This window comes from Trachemys scripta, chromosome 1, assembly GCF_013100865.1.
Source record: "Trachemys scripta elegans isolate TJP31775 chromosome 1, CAS_Tse_1.0, whole genome shotgun sequence".
Taxonomy (NCBI): Eukaryota; Metazoa; Chordata; order Testudines; family Emydidae; genus Trachemys; species Trachemys scripta.
The window spans coordinates 333754823-333772306 of record NC_048298.1 but is presented as its reverse complement, the minus strand read 5'-3'; the positions used below and the strand labels follow the sequence as shown (position 1 = coordinate 333772306).

General features: G+C 47.4%; 1 protein-coding gene across 4 annotated transcripts in view; it reads left to right on the top strand.

The window, feature by feature from the left end:
• The window catches only part of LOC117871309 (glycerophosphodiester phosphodiesterase domain-containing protein 5), a 322284-nt gene that overhangs the window by 99411 nt on the left and 205389 nt on the right, over nt 1-17484 (top strand). For 3 of the 4 annotated variants that reach the window (XM_034759158.1, XM_034759156.1, XM_034759159.1), the window contains one exon: nt 13750-13924. In XM_034759158.1, coding sequence (XP_034615049.1) covers nt 13808-13924 — 117 coding nt within the window. In that variant the 5' untranslated portion in view covers nt 13750-13807. Of the gene's footprint in view, nt 1-6214; nt 6293-13749; nt 13925-17484 lie in introns of all 4 variants that reach the window. The other variant, XM_034759157.1, reaches the window with a different exon arrangement.

Below are 17484 nucleotides of genomic sequence, written 5' to 3'. Positions count from 1 at the left end.
TCCCGATGCTGTTCACAGAGGATCTTCCCTAGGCAGGAGCTTTCAGAACCAATTGGTGTCTCGATCAAGACCCAGCCTTTTCCGATGCATTGTGTGCTCCTGCTATTTATGTTGTCCTGTCTACTTTTTTATGAGGGCAGGGGGTTGTAAGTGGGTCTTATTGCTCACGTTCCTTCGATGCTGCAGTTTTGCCGAGATGAACCGTCATTCCTGCCAGTGATGTCTGGCATTCCAAATGCTTGCATCTGCCTTGCTCCTCCGTTGCTGTGGATGAATTCTGGACCCTGGATTGTTTTACCATTGAGCCGTCTATGTGGTGTTTGCCGGGGTAATTCTGGCACGCTGTCACTAGCTAGTGTGCAGATAACTTCTCAAAAGTGTTGCAGAAGAATGGCGAATAATTTAATTACCACTGCTCTTAATAATGAATTATTGTAACATAAAGGACCCCAAATGTGCTGGAAAGTAATGGCTCCTGCCTGAAAGAGCTGGTAATACGAGAGCACCATGCACATAAGTAGCTGTAACTGACCTGGTTACATGTCCCTGTAGTACCACAGCAGCCATTGCTCAGAGGCCGTTTGTAGTGTCCTTAGGAAGACGCCCCGCAGCAAAATTAGCTTCTTCTAAGACCGGGGAGGGCAAACTTTTTGGCCTGAGGGCCACATCGGGTTTCTGAAATTGTATGGAGGCCCAGCCCCCGCCCCCTATCCGATTTTCCCCTGCTTTTCACCTCCTGATGCTGCCGCCCCCCCCCCAGACTCCTGCTCCATCCAACCCCCCCCCCCCGTTCCCTGACGCGCCCCCCACCCCCGGGACCCCTGCCCCATCCACCTCTCCCTGTCCCCTGACTACCCCTGGACCCACTGCCCTCTGCCACCCCCATCCAATCCCTCCTCTCAATCCTGACTGCCCCTCTGGCACCCCTACCCCATCCAACCACCCCTTCTCCCTGACCGCCCCCGGAACCCTAGCCCCTGACTGCCCCCTGCTGCCTCATCCAACTCCCCCCCCCTTTCTGACTGCTCCCCCAGGACCCCTGCCCCCATTCAACCCCCCTGTTCCCTGCCCTCTGACTGCCCCGACCCCTAGCCACACCCCTGCCCCCTGACCACCATCCCGAACTCCCCTGCCCCCTATCCAACCCCCCCGTTCCCTGCCCCTTAACGTGCTTCCTGGAGCACTGGTGGCTGCGGCGCTACTGCCGCGCCGCCCAGAGCACCAGGACAGGCACCGAGCTGCCCGGCTGGAGCCAGTCACGCCACTACGCAGCACAGAGCACCGGCTCAGGCCGTGGCTCTGCAAGAGCCCCGCTGCCCAGAGCATTGTGCCGGCGGCGCAGTGAGCTGAGGCTGCGGGGGAGGGGGAACAGCAGGGGAGGGGCCGGGGGCTAGCCTCCCGGGCCAGGAGCTCAGGGGCCAGGCAGGAGGGTCTCGCAGGCCAGATGTGGCCCGCAGGCCGTAGTTTGCCCACCTCTGTTCTAAGACAGATTGTTTTCATCAACCTGAATGGGCCTTTCCCAGTCATCTAGAGTGAGCATCTTTTGCCTAGTGGGCATTCCCCAGGTTTAAACACATTTGTAATAGATATCTAGTCAATATGCCTAACTTCAGATACAAAAATTATACATGCATACAAATAGGACAATCATATTCAGCAAATCATAACATTTCCAATGATATCTCCCATGACTTATCTTGCATAAAATACATCAGAATCATGCTATATAATAATATCACTGAAGAATATGGGGTGCAGTGTCACAGGGAGAATTAATGAAGATGGAAAGTGTTTGTATACTTTCCAAGGCAAGTAATAGGTAGGACTGAGGATCCGTACTCTGCAGACACTGTGCTACCACTACTTCATTAATAGTCTCTGTCATGTTGAACCCATATGAACATTTGTTTTGCTTCAAAAAGAAACAGAGCAATCGGTTCCGTAAAGGGTGAAAGAACATGTCGCTCAGTTCTGTTCCCTTCCTGGCTTTGGGTGGAGCAGAAGAAAAAGTTTTTTGGGGGGATTCATTTGAAGGCCAAAGATAACTGGTTTTTGCAAATGCAGGCAAAGACTTCTGTTTGTAGAAAGAGTGAAGAATGCGTTTCTGGTGTTTGTTCTTTAAAAGACTTATGTGGGTAACTCCTCCTAAATAACCCCTCACCTTCTCATCCTTCTGTTTATGCTGGGGAGGAAATTTGCCTCTTGACTTGTGAAAATCTTGAATAAAGACTTTAAAGGGAGCTAGTATGTTGTACATATTTACTTAGTGAGATTAAAGTCTGTTTTTCTTCTGTAATCCCTTTGAAGTGTTATCTTTGATGTTGAATTCTCATCAACTGGAGGCCAAAAAATCCCTAGGTCAGAATGTTGTTTTGAAAATGTAAATATTTCTGGTTTTAGGAACTCTGAATGGCAAGTTATACATAGGGTTGGGGATAATTATGCATCATCCTGTTCCCTTAATGTTCAGGTCATTTTTTTACAATCTTGCAAATTAAAGCAGATATAAGTGATTGCTAATGCTCAGTGTTTTCCCTGCTTACAGCCTAGCCATGGTTTTGTCATGAATCTTGGATTCCAGACGGCACTGAAAGTCTCTTTCCCTTAAAGGCATAATGTTGGTACCACAATTCTGGAACTTGTCTGTCAGATAACAACATAAGAATGGACATACTGGGTCAGACCAAAGGTCCATCTAGCTCAGTATTCTGTCTTCCAATGCCAGGTGCTCCAGAGGGAATGAACAGAACAGGTAATCATCAAGTGATCCATCTCCTGTCACCCATTCTCAGCATCTGGCAAACAGAGGCTATGGACACCATCCTTGCCCATCCTGGCTAATAATTATTCATGGGCCTATCCTTCATGAACTTATCTAGTTCTGTTTTGAACCCTGTTGTAGTCTTGGTCTTCACAACATCCTCTGGCAATGAATTTCTCAGGTTCATTGTGCATTGGGTGAAGAAATACTTCCTTTTGTTTGTTTTAAACCTGCTGCCTACTCATTTTACTTGGTGACCCTTAGTTCTGTTATGTGAAGGAGTAAATAACACGTCTTTATTTACTTTCTCCCCACCAGTCGTGATTTTTATAGATCTCGATCATCTCCTCCCTTAGTCGTGTCTTTTCCAAGCAGAAAAGTCCCAGTCTTATTAATCTCTTCTCAGATGGAAGCTATTCCATACCCCTAATCATTTTTGCTGCCCTTCTCGGTACCTTTTCCAATTCCAATATATCTTTTTTGAGATGAGGCGATAAGATCTGCACACGGTATTCAAGATGTAGGCATACCTTGGATTTATACAGAGGCTATATGACATTTTCTGTCTTATTTATCCCTTTCCTAATGATTCCCAACATTCTGTTTGCTTTTTTGACTGCCGCTGCACATTTGAGTGGATGTTTTCAGAGAACTATTCACAGTGACTCCAAGATCTTTCTTGATTGGCAACAGCTAATTTAGACCCCATCATTTTATATGTATAGTTGGGATTATGTTTTCCAGTGTGCATCGCTTTGCATTTATCAACATTGAATTTCATCTGCCATTTATCAAACAAGCTCCATCAACTTGCTCATCTCTGGCTATTTTGATTTATTGTTAGTGCTAGTCCATAAATGTCTGATGGAGGCTGCCTCAGCCCACTAGACATAATTCATTTCTGGTCTTAAGTGACTCTTGCAAATGTTTATGCAATCATTGTAAATAGATGTGATATATTTGCTTTCTTTTGGCCTATAACTGTAGTTCTGTGCTCACCAGTGAAAAGGTGGTCATCTGCATTTTAAAGTATTGTGTTTTCAACCTGTGGTCTGTGGACCTCTGGAGGTCCACACACTATGCTTAAGATTTCCAAAGGCACACCTCCGTTCGAAATTTTTGCATGTGGAAAATGGTTGAAAACCACAAGTCTGTTGTCTTCACTTGTGCAGAAACTTTCTTCAGTATTGATTGTACAAAAAAGAATCTAGTCTAGTAGAGATGGGGCGGGGGGAGGGGGCGTTTTGAGTCACAAGTGATCTCTCTGCCAGTGTGGAATTGTTCACGACTGGTTGTTTGTTAGTGTGCTGTCTCATCTGGTTTGAAATGTCTTTATTGATGCAAGTGCCACCGCATCCCTTCTCTTGGGAGATTATTTTATAGAATAGAACTTCAGCTCTAAGGCAATGGCACAATGTCTGTCCTGGTCAAATATATGCTGTCCCTTATTGTTTTTCCACCCTCTCCCCACTCCATACTTCCTGGAGGAGCTGGAATCGTCTAGGACAACGGAACTCTGACTAGGTTGAGTGTGGAGAGGGAGTCTAGTCAGAAGCTGTTCTGTGGCTAGACAATGACCATTAGTCTCTCCACCTTCCAGATTAAGGGCTTGTTCAGCTGCAGTGCTGCGTGCACTCTGAATACACAGAGAAGGGGTGAGTACCTGTGGTGGCAAGGCAGAAGACAGTTTCTTTTCTCCTTAGGGCAGTGGTCACCAAAGTCTTCACGTTGCACCCCCCTTATCCTTAGCCAAGGCCTGGAGTGAGGCTGTGTCTCTTGGGTGGTGGGGGAGGGGGGTATGAACAGGGGTCAGAGGGCCGAGGCTGGGCCTGCAGCTGTGGGCAGGTATGGAGTTGGGAACGTGGCCGGGAATGGAGTTGCAGCTGGGGGTGCGGTGTGGCTGGGGCCAGGAATGGAGCTGAGGCTTGGTGGGGTGAGTGTGGCGGCTGGGGCCAGGAGTGGAGCTGGGGCTGGGGGCAGGGCTGTGGGGCTGGGGCCGGGAACGGGACTGAGGCTGGGGTAGCTTGAGGAGGCTGGGGGTGGGGCTGTGGGGCTGGGCCCAGGAGCAGAGCTGCATCCGGGAGCCGAGGCTGGGAGCGGGGTTGGGACTGCGGCTGGGCTGTGGTGGGGTCTAGCAGCTGTGACTGAGAGTCGAAGCCACAGCTATCGGTGGGGCCGGAGCAGAGCTGGGGGCAGAGCAGTGCTAGGCGGCACTCCCTCCCCGCTCCCTGTGGGGGCTGGCCTGGGTTTGGCCCCCCGCACCTCCTAAACATTTCTCCTCACCCCCTTAGTGGGGTTTGCGCTCCTCAGTCTGGGGACCACTGCCTTAGGGCTACTGTAGACTTAGGCCAGTTCCTTTAAAACTTATTGATTTCATGAACACCCTGAAACCATTAACTTGAAATTTCATTACAGTCCCAATGGGGCAGGAGAGCCTTGTATAGGTGCATGTGATTATTACATTTGGAGCTGGAGAGTCTGTTCCTAAGGAACTTCATGTCTATTTACTTAACTAGGAAGTATTTCAAAAAAATCAGCATTTTCCAGTGCAATTAAGGGCTCACAATTGAAATGAATGCCTATACGAACATTCACTAATTGGCTATCAATAATAGTTTTGTTAAATCAATGTCTGGTGCTCATGCTTTTTAATGTTTTAAATATGATTAACTCTAACTTGTAATGAGAGAGATGGCTATTTGATTTCCATGGAGATTAATAATAAATACAGATCCTATGAGTCACAGTGAATTTCAGCTCCTTAGTTTATTATCTTTCTTGTCAATGCAAGAAGTAGGAACTAAAGTTCAGAGGTTTTTTCCACATGTAGCCGATGAAAGATTTTTTTCTAAATGTTCTTCGAAAAAATTAAGTGAAAATTTTCAAACCGATTTTTTTTTCCTCCCGGAGTCCAAAGACCTACTTCTATTCACAGCACAGGTGTGTGGCCAGGGCCAGCTTTCTCCACTCAGGCCCTACCATGTACTTCAACCCTGAGCGGGAGGGACCATCTCTGTGGGCAAAAGAGGGCAGTTCAGCTTCTGCCACCCCCCAGGACTTTGCTGAGATGGTCTCCAAGAGGGGACGGGGGTACCTGCGCACACCAGTTATGGTGGGGTGGCTCTTGTGATGTGGATACCTCTCCTCCTAGGGTCTGCATTGAGACCACCCACTCGTTTGACAGAGGCCACTGAATAGCCATCAGGTGGGAAAGACCCTGGATCGCGGCAGTGCTGGCAGGATTGGAACTGGAGGCGTAGGTAGAGGATGAAATTAAGATTCCGATATTTCACCGAATCTAAGTCAGTTTCGCTTTAGTTGATAGTGAGGACATCAGTGCAATGCTGCAATGACTGAGGGGTCGATGCAGCAGGGGAATGGCTTTAGTTGTAGAAAATAACAATTTCTATTATGTGTTTCTCTTTTTTAAAGTGCCGATTTTTGTCTGTTTAGGATCTAAGCGTTTTAGAGCAAGGACTGTCTATGATGTGTGTCTATAGAGCTCCTAGATCAGTGTGCCGCTGATCTCAGGTGAGGCCTCTAAGCACTACTGTAATGTACTCCTAAAAACAACCTATTCCCCCCAGGAAAAATTTAAAAAACAAACAACCTCCCCCTTCCTCCCCCACCACAAACTTTAGCCAAAATTTGACCTGACAGTTTCCCTTTACATTTTCATCATGAGTAAATTAATTTTGCTTTGCTTGAAAGTGATCAGAGAGGAATATATATGGTCGGCAATTAACAACTTTGGTTTAGTTTCCACACAATCAGAGCCTCAGCACATGACAGACTAACCAGAAACAAAAATTGTTGCAATGTGTGTAGTGTGTATCTCTCTAAAGAAATGTGTGTTAATTGCACTCCCTAAAGTCTTCATAAAATGTTGCTGCTGTATTTGCAAACAAACCTCCTCCCCTTCCCCCTCCTCCCCCCGGGAAGGCTGACTGGCAATCAGTTCACTTGTTTAACAGTAAGACATTTTTAAGTATTGGCAGATGATGTATCTTTAAAGTCAAGGTTGACAGGCTGTGTGGGTTTTTCTAGTGTGCGTTGAATAATTAATTTGCCTTGTTTCTAGTTTTATTTCTAATGTAAATTGTGTAATGCTAACCTGCAGAAGTTTGAATCATTCATAGGCTGCATTCTCCACGTCAGAGCTGCAGATGTCATGGGAGCAGTGACTGTAAGGGTACAGTCTTTCAGCTTCTGTCAGAATCCCTTCTAGTTGCAGGGGCAGTAAATATTCACCAGATGATTTCAGACAAAGCACGAAATCCTTGGATAGATGGTAAAATTTGCACACTGTGTTTATCAGCCTGACTTCCGTTAGTCAGAAGGTCCCTTGTTGTTTCTGTTACTCATCAGCCTTGTAGATCTTTTTCCTCGTGGACTTCTGTTTGTTACCTAGCGATGTACACAGGGGAGAGGTGGGAGTATTTATGCTGATAACATTGTATTGCAATTCAAATCAAAAACACATTTTAGTGTTTAATTTTTACATCCGATTTCTTGGCCTATGTGTTTGGGTATTATTTTTTTTGAATTTGCAGTTGGAAATGAATCAATAGCCTTTCAGGTGCCGAATTTGCAGTTGGATCCACAGAGATGCACTGCAGTTAGTTAGTTAGAAGTTCCTAATGGGTGTAGGGGACCTGCCCGTATGGATTTGCTTTCAGGATTGGGGTCTAGAACGCCACTTGGCATGGCCAGTGAGCCTTCCAAATGCAGAATGACAACAGGATGCTCCAGAAGACTGGCGGATGTTGTTTAAAAACGGCTAATAAATTTGATATGCTGCTCCCTGCACTAGCTGTCAGACTCTTGGGTGGAATTGAAAGGTCGAAGTCACCACTGCCTATTCACAGCCCAAACTTGCTACCTTCTAGTTCCCATGTGGACACATTTCTAGTCTACCACACAAACTTTGGTTGTTGCAAGTGCTGGAACTTATTAACACCAGGATGAACTAGAGGCAGGGTATTCTTGGTAGCTGGCCCAGACCATGCAGCTAGTTGGAAATGTAGAATGTCCTTGGCTGCATTGAGTAGTTTAAAGTTCTTTGTATCCAATTCCTTTCCATTCACAAAACTGTGAAACCTGGGACTCTTAGTGTAACTGTTTTGTACAAGTGTCTTGTCTTGTCTTTTTATACTTCTAATATCCCGGTTGAAACCATTTAACATACACCCAGATACCACGTCACTGGAATGCAATAAAAACGTGATTGATGCCTTTAGAAATCTGTAGATTGCTGCTTGTTACCCATGCTCAAAAGCTTGTACATTTAATAGCTTTAGCAATATCAGACATTGTCTTTTAGTACTTAAGGGAAGTGTGCCAATTTTGATCTGTTCGTATTCTTCCGAAGCTAGGACAGATGGATTCATGAAGCCTGAGTAAACTGGCTCCAAACATAAAGGTTCATAAAAAACCTGTTATGCATCCACCCACCTGTGCCCCACTTTATGACTCCCTCAAAGTAGAAGGAAATAAGAGGAAGGTGCTGGGTTGATCATTCGAGGGCTTAACTGAATTTCCAGACTGTTCACCTTTTACCCAGTATCAGTGTTTCAAGGTGAGATAGAGCGCTGTACCCCATATCCCAGGATGGATGCCCTTTCTCTTCGTTCCCTCCTGTTTGTCCCCTCCCGTCTAAACTGACTCTTGACCTGCCTACCCAGTGCTGTGCTGACACCACAGTCAGTAGTTGATGATGCAACATTCTGCTCTCCCCTCCACCCCCCATGCAATCAAGGAGCCAAGAAATTACTACCAGCTGAAATGGCAATTGGATACAGCATCCAAGGTAACACTCTTACTCAAGCCAAATGAATACATGCGCCTAGGATACGTGCTGCACCGCATCTCTTTGTTCGCAAAATGCGGGGCTCCTGGGTGTGCTGGGGGCATGCAATTGATCAGGTGGGTATTTGAATTTCATGCTGGATGAAAGGGAAAGGGACAGGAACAAGTGACCTGGAGAAAGAAATACTCTATCTTATCTACCAAGCAGCTACAGTTTGGGTAGAGCAGTCGATGGGTCTCCATCCTGACCTGGTGGAGCTCATTGTCAGGGTGAGAAGAGCAGTTCTTTGCCCATTCCATCCTAAATTCCTCTGGGGACATTTTCAGTCTAATCACCAACTAGGCTGGCACTCGGGAGACCTGGATTCTATTCCCACTGCTATGACGTGGTGTGCAACCTGGGGGATGTCACTTTGCCTCCTTTTCCCTTCCCTCTCAGTCTGTCTTGTTCATTTAGATTGTAAGGTCTTTGGGGCAGGGACTGTCTCTCTGGCTGTCTTTGTACATCACCTAGCACAATGGGGCCCTAATCTCAGCTCAACTCCCTGGGTGTCACAGTAATTATGGAGACACCAACTAAGGCTTGAGTTAAGGTTGAATTGGATTCCCATTTTAAAGCAGAGACCTGGGCCAAATTTAAACCAGTGACTTACAGGAGGAACTGTTCCACCTGTCATTGTCGTCCAGCGACCTTGTCCACAAAGGAAGGCCGAGGCCTAATACTAGGAATGGAAGCAAAACCCTTATTTATTTATTTATTTAATTTTTAAAAAAACTTTTTCTGAAGAGCAGCCGTGGTTTCAGGGCATCTGCTGCCTTGTGATCAATGGGATCTCTGTTGAAAGGCCTCTTTGTGCGCCGACTTCCCACAATCTGGTGTGTGCGTGGGACAGTGGTGTTGGAAGCAGCCTGCCACAAGTCTCTCTCAAGGCGTTGAATTGCAGGGAAGAATGGCCAGCTGCCAGTGGCTTCCAAATGGAAAAAACGGAGCAAATGGTCTCATGTTCGTGGAACAGCATGTACAAATTTGCAATTAAAATAGTCAGTAAAATAGTCTGTATTTTTCCCCGTGTCAGACAGACAGGTGAAATGATGATCGACTTTAGAATGGTATCGGTCAGGGATCAGGTTTGTTTTTTGGGAGAGTACGAGTCAAGTTCTGCCCACTCCTGACCCACAATGAGACTGCCACTCTGAGTAGATCATGCCAGCCTTCACAATAGGATCACCCCTCTCCTTTCTTAGGCCCTTTGATCAGCAGTGAAATAGTTAGGTGAGGGGGATTGCACTACTAGGCTACAGAGTTTAAATGACCTTGAAATGAACTAGGAGTGGCAGCTGATTCTCCTTAGAACAGGGGTTTTCAAACTGGGGGTCGGGAGTTATTACATGAGGGGTCGCGAGCTGTCAACCTCCACCCCAAACCTCACTTTGCCTCCAGCATTTATAATGGTGTTAAATATATAAAAAAGTGTTTTTAATTTATAAGGGGGGTCACACTCAGAGACTTGCTATGTGAAAGGGGTCACCACTACAAAAGTTTGAGAGCCACTGCTTAGAACGATTGTTTGAAGACTCGGGGGCTGTCTACAGGAGTCTCTGCCCTAAAATTTCTACAGGTGCAACTCCACTGGTGATAGCAACCCTGCAGCCTAGCGTGGTGGCACCTTGACTAGTGTTCCCACCGCTGCTGCCGCTGGAGGTGACACAGGGGTGATAAGCTCTTGAGACAATGGCCAGTGTTGCCAGCTCTGGGCAGACATGAGTGTACGCTCCGACAGGCTGAATGGTTTTTCTTTGCAGTCCCAAAGAGGAGGCTAAACTTCTTTTGAAAAAGGTCTGAACTATGCCATATAAAGGAAGAACATTGGTTCACCAATCCACCACTGGATTGGTAGTTTAACATCCAATTTAACGTAGCTTTCAATACAGAGCAAAGGACAAGAGGTAATCTATTGTGCATCACTCAAAAGTTGTCTAGATGTGTGCTTTAAATCCAGATCTAAGTTTTGAAAATGGCCCCTAATATTCTGAAGCTTTGGGCATGCTTACATTTTGTAGTTGAGGCCCATCACTAGTTCAGATGTAATATTTGAGTCTTGAGTGTAGCTGTAAATCAACCATTAGTGCAATAGAAATTTGTGAGGTGGGATGTGTGTGTGTGTGGGGGGCACTCTTGGGTTTTAATTGTCTAGGAAAGAAAAAATGTATAAGATTGTGAAGAACACAGTCAAGATATGCCAGCTGCGTGTTCATTGCAGAAAGAAGCACCTTTCACTGCATGTTAAATTACAAGGATTGTAGATCGTGACTCTTGTTCTGCTGTGCTTGAGAATTCGGTTGACAAAGTACCTCACCAAAGGCTCTTAAGCAAAGTAAGCTGTCATGGGATAAGAGGATTGATGGATTGATAAAAGATAGGAAACAAAGAGTAAGAATAAATGGTCAGTTTTCAGAATGGAGACAGGTAAATAGTGGTGTCCCCCAGGGCTCTGTACTGGGACCAGTCCTAGTCAACATATTCATAAATGATCTGGAAAAAGGGGTAAACAGTGAGGTGGCAAAATTTGCAGATGATACAAAACTACTCACAATAGTCCTAAGCAGACTGCAAAGAACTACAAAAGGATTTCACAAAACTGGGTGACTGGGCAACAAAATGGCAGACGACCGTCAATAAATGCAGAGTAATGCACATTGGAAAACTAAGAAAGAGAGAGAAAATATCATATTGCCTCTATATAAATCCATGGTATGCCCACATCTTGAATACTGCGTGCAGATGTGGTTATCCCATCTCAAAAAAGATGTACCGGAATTGGAAAAGGTACAGAAAAGGGCAACAAAAATTATTAAGGGTATGGAACGACTTCCATATGAGGAGAGATTAATAAACCTGGGACTTTTCAGCTTGGAAAAGAGACGACTTAGGGGGGATATGATAGAGGTCTATAAAATCATGACTGGTGTGGAGAAAGTGAACAAGGAAGTATTATTTACTCCTTCTCATAACACAAGAACTAGGAATCACCAAATGAAATTAATAGACAGCAGGTTTCAAACAAAAGGAAGTATTTTTTCACACAGCGCAGAGTCAACCTTTGGAACTCCTCACCAGATGATGTTGTGAAGACCAAGACTATAACAGGGTTCAAAATAGAACTAGATAAGTTCATGGAGGATAGATCCATCAATGGCTATTAGCCAGGATGGGCAGGGATGGTGTCCCTACCCTCTGTTTGCCAGCAGCTGAAAATGGGCGATAGGGGATGGATCACTTGATGATTACCTGTTCTGTTCATTCCCTTGGGGGTTACCTGGCATTGGCTACTGTCGGAAGACAGGATACTGGGCTAGATGGACCTTTGGTCTGACAGAGTATGACCGTTATGTTCTTAAAATCCTGCTGTCTCCAGTACCGGTGGAGGTGCCAAACACCGGACCCTCCACTGGAAATATCCAGAACTGAACACGTGGGATCCAGGGTGAAAGGAAGCACGGCAGTTACGGGGAGGGGACCTCACTAGGTGTTACCCTGCCTGCTTGGTCTGGCATTCTGTCCCCTCTGGTGGCACCTAGATCATCTAGAGTAGAGGTCCCCAAACTCTGTGGCATTCCCCCTAAGAGGAACGTTTGTTTTTTTTTGTGTGTGTGTGTGTGTGTGTGTGTGTGTGTGGTGGGGCCTGGGCCAGCCCCAATGCGGGGTGGGGAGGAAGCACCACCCAGTCCTGTTCTGCTCCCAGCTCTGCTCTGGCTGTGGCCCTGGGTCCTGGCCCGGCCCCCAGCCTCAGCCCTGACTGCAGCCGAGTCGTGGCTCTGCCCGCAGCTGCAGCCCTAGCCTCTGAGCTCTGACCCCTGTCAATGTCCCCCTGCTTCCTCCAGGAGCTGCTCCTGGTACCGGCTCGGGGGTATGTGTGTGGACATTGGTAAGGGGGGGCATGACCCTGAAAAGTTTGGGGACCACTGATCTAAAGATTGAGTCTGCTACACCCTCAGCTATGAGCCCTGTGGCTTTTAGCTCATGGAGCAGATATTCATACACTAAGCTAAGGTCACAGGTTCGATCCTGCCCACCAATGACCGGGATCTGTTGGCCTTATATAAAGACTTACTGTCCGCGTAGAACATATACAAACATGAGTGAGGGGTATTGGTACGGGGTGTGGGAAGGGAATGGAGAGCACCACAATTCCTACCACCAAACAGTAGTTGTGTATATTATGCCAGGTTTCCAAGCATCAGTGTCAATTGTGCAGGTAATAAATCGTAGGTTCCCTTTTGCTAATCCTGATTTTTAATAGTAAAATCCATTGGATAACTAAGGATGTCAGCTACAGATCTCAGTGGAGATGAAAGCAAGCATCTAAATATAAACAGTAGCTTTGTGACATACACGGCATAGAATCGGTGTCGTTAGTTACAGAATGTTTTCCCATGGTATGCAGTGGAACTCTGCAGAACACAATGACTGAGTTCCCATGGGGGTGTGGGTGGAGGAGGCTAGGAGGGACAGGGAAAACTAGCCCTTTAAGTGTGTCACAGTAATGACAGTTGAGTGTATGCAACTCTTTGGGCACTTAATGCGTAAATCCTTTTGGGGGCGAGAATGGGTGTCTCTGTAATGGGAAGGGCCCTCAGCCAGCTGCAGGCCCCGGCAGCACCATTCAAAGCACTGGTTGGAGTGGATTGGGAGGGACATGCAGTGCACTCCTGAGAACGCTGCCTCTCCGACTCACCAGTGTAGGAAGCAAGAGACCACTTGAAACCCGAACTTGGCTTTCCAGACACCACTAAATACTTGGGGCCGGATCCTCATCTGTAGTTCCATTTTCAGTCGTGTGATTTAGACTTGTACCAGCTGAGGATCTGGACTTTAATATTAAAATGCAAAGAGATTGAATTGTCCAGGCTGTGATTAGTGCAAAAAGTAAACAATAGTCTTATTGACTTGTCATTACTTCATGCAGTGTAGTGCCAGCACTACGAGTAGACTTTTTTCAAATATAAACTTTAATAGAGTTGGACAATTTGCCCAAGATCCTGGCAAAGCTGGGAATACAACCCAGGAGTCCTGACGACCATTCTCCAGTTCTAACTACGAACCACGTTCCGCTTCCATCATTTCCATCCATTTTAAAGGATCTCTGATGTCACACCTTCCCTCTCTTCTCTCTTTTCAGGACACTCCCAAGGCCTGATGGATTTCTGATAGCGTGCTACTGAAGAGCTGGAAAGAGCATGGTTAAACACCAACCACTACAGTACTACGAGCCGCAGTTGTGTTTGTCATGCCTGACCGGGATCTATGGCTGCCGTTGGAAACGGTACCAGCGGTCACATGATGACACCACAAAGGTTGGTAATGGGTTGTCTCCTCCCCTATGCATCCCTTGTTCATATTAATTTTTTGAATGGCTAGCCAGGCATGGAGACCTGAAGGCTGGCCTTGAATGTGAAATTAAGCTTCAGTTTAAAAAGGTGCTTTCAATAGCTCTGGTGCTATGCAGCCTGGCTGCTTTATATGTTACTGAAGTGAAGAATAGAAATTACTGGCCCCAATGTCCTTGGGATTTCTTTGAATTAAAGGCTGCATGCATTTTTAACTAACACCATTAGTGTTCCTGACCCTTTGTTGCGGTGGCAGAAGAGGATGCGTGTATCCCTGTTCTCAGTCTTCAGGCTTGTGAATTGCATGGCCCTTGTGTCATGACCTCTCATTTTAATATCTCTGTTCTGCCCTTTGCATTTATGAGGAGACTTCAGTTCTCTCTCCTTTGTTTAATTTGTTCTGTTTAAGAGCCTATGGCTTCCTGGCTGGCAGATGTTACCTCCCTGGTGAAGCAATTCTATGGCGTAGCCGCTGTTGGGGCTGAGGCAGCTAACTGAGCTGCAGTACTGCACGCGGCTTCCTCTTCAAAGCAATGTGGCCTAGCGGGCAGAGCACTGGACTGGGACTTGAAGGGACCTGGGTTCTGTTCCCAGCTCTACCACTGGCCTGCTGGGTGACCTTGGAACAGTCACGTCCTCTCTTACTCCTGAGGGCATTCTGCGCCACACAATTTAAAATTCTGTGCACAATATTTTAAAATTCTGCATAATTCTGCACGTTTTATTTGTCAATAAATAAATGCAGAAGCTCCAGCATGGCAGTGGGGAGCACAGGCCATTGGCTGTACAAAGGTGGGAGATCACCCTGCAGCCTCTCCACCCCCAGGACACGGACTCAGTGGTGAGGCTGCATCTGACCCCGACACAGCACAAGGCCTGGGCCTACCCCAGAAACACCCTGGGGCTCTGCCCCTCTGCGCCAGGTGTGGGGCACGCAGGCTCAACCAGACAGGATCCAGGTGTGGGGTGAGAGGATTCTGTCTGGGACAATCTGGGTGCAGGCAGCTCAGTGGGGGGTCTAGGTGTGGAGGGGATCTGGATGCACAGAGGCTCGTTTGCGGGGGAAGGGGTGTTCCAGGTGCAGGGGACTCTGCAGGGGCTTCCAGGTGAAAGTGGTTGGGTCTCAGCAGAAGGGTCTGGGTGTGGGGGTCTCAGCAGGGCAGTCTGGGTGCTTGGTGGGGGGTGGGTCTGGGTGCAGCTAGTTGGGGTCAGTGGTGTGGGGGGGGGTCTGGATGTGGGGGCTCAGGGTTGTCCAGGGGGTAGGGCTCATCAAGGTGGGGGGTTGAATGCAGGGAGCTCAGTGGGGGGTGGTCTGGGTGCAGGGATGGAGGTCTGGAGGCAGGGCATCTGGGTGCAGGGCGGCTCCTGATGTAGGGGTTGAGGTTCAGTGGAGTGGGGTTCGGGTATGGAGGGCTGGGGGCGGGTTCTGGGTGTACAGGGTGAGGTTTGGCAGGGATATTTGGGTATGGGCATGCACAGATGCATGGGGGTTGGGCAGATGGGGGAGCAGCTCCCTGTACAGTGACCCCTCCCCCTCCCCCCACAGTTGAGGAGTGATGGGGGCAGGAAGCTGGAGAGGATGCTGAGCTTCCTGCAGCTGGGGAAGGTTTCTGGGTGTGGGACTCGCAGCTGATCCCGGCTCAGGGTAGGAGCCACTGGCTGGGGTGTCCACAGCCCTGCAGTGATTTATCTTTCCGCTGCCTGCTCCGGGTGCCTGAAACAATGTACCTGTGCAGCTAGGGAGTAGTGCCTGACTGCTCTTGCAGCTTCCCTTTGCTTCCCTGTCAGAAAGTCATTTTTCTGCGGGGAACATGAATTCTGTGAACGGGCAGTGGCGCAGAATTCCCCCAGGAGCAATCTCTCTGTGCCTCCATTAGTTATCTCCTTTGTGCAATGAGGGATGATAATACCAATCTCCTTCATTAAGTTCTTTGAGACCTTTTGATAAGAGTGAAATATTCATAATGTTTTATTTATTATTAGCATCCTCAGTCTTGGGTACTTTAAACCTCAAGTGCATTTTTGCTTCCTGGAGCGGCCAGGTCTGAGATGCATGCCACAGGCAGTGCTGAGTTTCTGCAGTTAGGTTGCGGAAGGTGTTGAGTGGTTTCATTGTCCTTGGAGGAAACCAGAACAGTGAGCACTAGCTGGAACTGAACAGGCTATGGAAACCAGACTATTCCCTTGTTACAGAGGGGATTTCCACCCCTACCAGGGTGGAGTTTAGGTATTTTGACAGAGGTATATGGTGAAGCTTATATTGCTGCTAGTGCTGCACCTGTTTTATGGATAAAGAAAATCTCTAGAACTGTCCATGTGGCACCTTCATGAGCACTAAATCCACTTGCAGCAAGACCTGGTAAAAGTCTGAATGCTCGTACGTTACAAATGTCTCTTTATTCCAACCCTCTGGACAGCACGAAATATATCTTACTCCTTAGATCAGTTACTGTTGCATCTCTCGTTTCAACATTGTACAGTTTCTAGTGCATATTACTTTAAAAACAAATCTACACTGGGCCTAAAAAAAGCTTTGAACAAACTGATATGCTCAACTCCTCCCCTCTAGGAGATCTTGTTTGTTTCTCAATGCTCAGAGTTTTGCTGTAGCAACTGTTATCAAAAGCATTTAAAACATGACCAGGAAACTGGGTCAGAATGTTGAGAAATACAGTGTTCAGTAGAATTACTTCACTGCACTAAAAGGCTTCTGCCAAAATGCTTGATTGTGAATTGTGTCCAGTGGCGGAGTAGAGTTAGGTTAGCAGTTCACACCCTTTAAGAAGGGCTTTAAAAATAGAGAAACCTACTAGTCAGAACGCGAAATTTACTTGCTAAAGATTGGTAGTAAGGATACTGTTCAAGAATGAGGCCCACGGGGTATGCGCAGCCTTAATTTTCAAGTGAAACTCACCTTGTCTTGCACTAATCTTGGTTTTGTTGCCATAAATTGTCATCCACAAGGTTGAATCAGGAATCTACAGTTATGCTAAAGAAATTAATACGCTGTGTAAAGCTGTTGGCACTGGACTTATGTCCTCCCATGCAGGCATCAGCTCTCTGAGAGGTAAGAGAGGAGTTGGCAACCTTAACTGCACTAGGGTTACCATATCTCATAAATAAAAAAAGAGGACCCTCCACGGGCCCTGGCCCCGCCCATTTCCCCACCCCTAGCCCCGCCCCAACCCCACCCCTTCTCCACCCTAACTCCGCCCCCTCCTCCCTCCCACTCCCAGCCAGGGGGAAAGGGCTGCCCCAGTGCTACCAGCTTCACGGTTTCCCGGGCAGCCCCCAGACCCTGCGCCCCCGGCCGGCGCTTCCCCAGCACAGCTGGAGCCCGGGAGGGGAAGCGCCCAGCCGGGGGCGCAGGGTCTGGAGGCTGCCCAGCAAACCGTGAAGCCGGTAGCGCTCAGGCTTTGGGCAGCCCCTATGCCTCCGGACCCTGCGCCCCCAGCCGGGCACTTCCCCTCCGGGGCTCCGGCGGCTCTGCGTAACTTACACTGTATAAGTTACACAGAGCCGAAGAG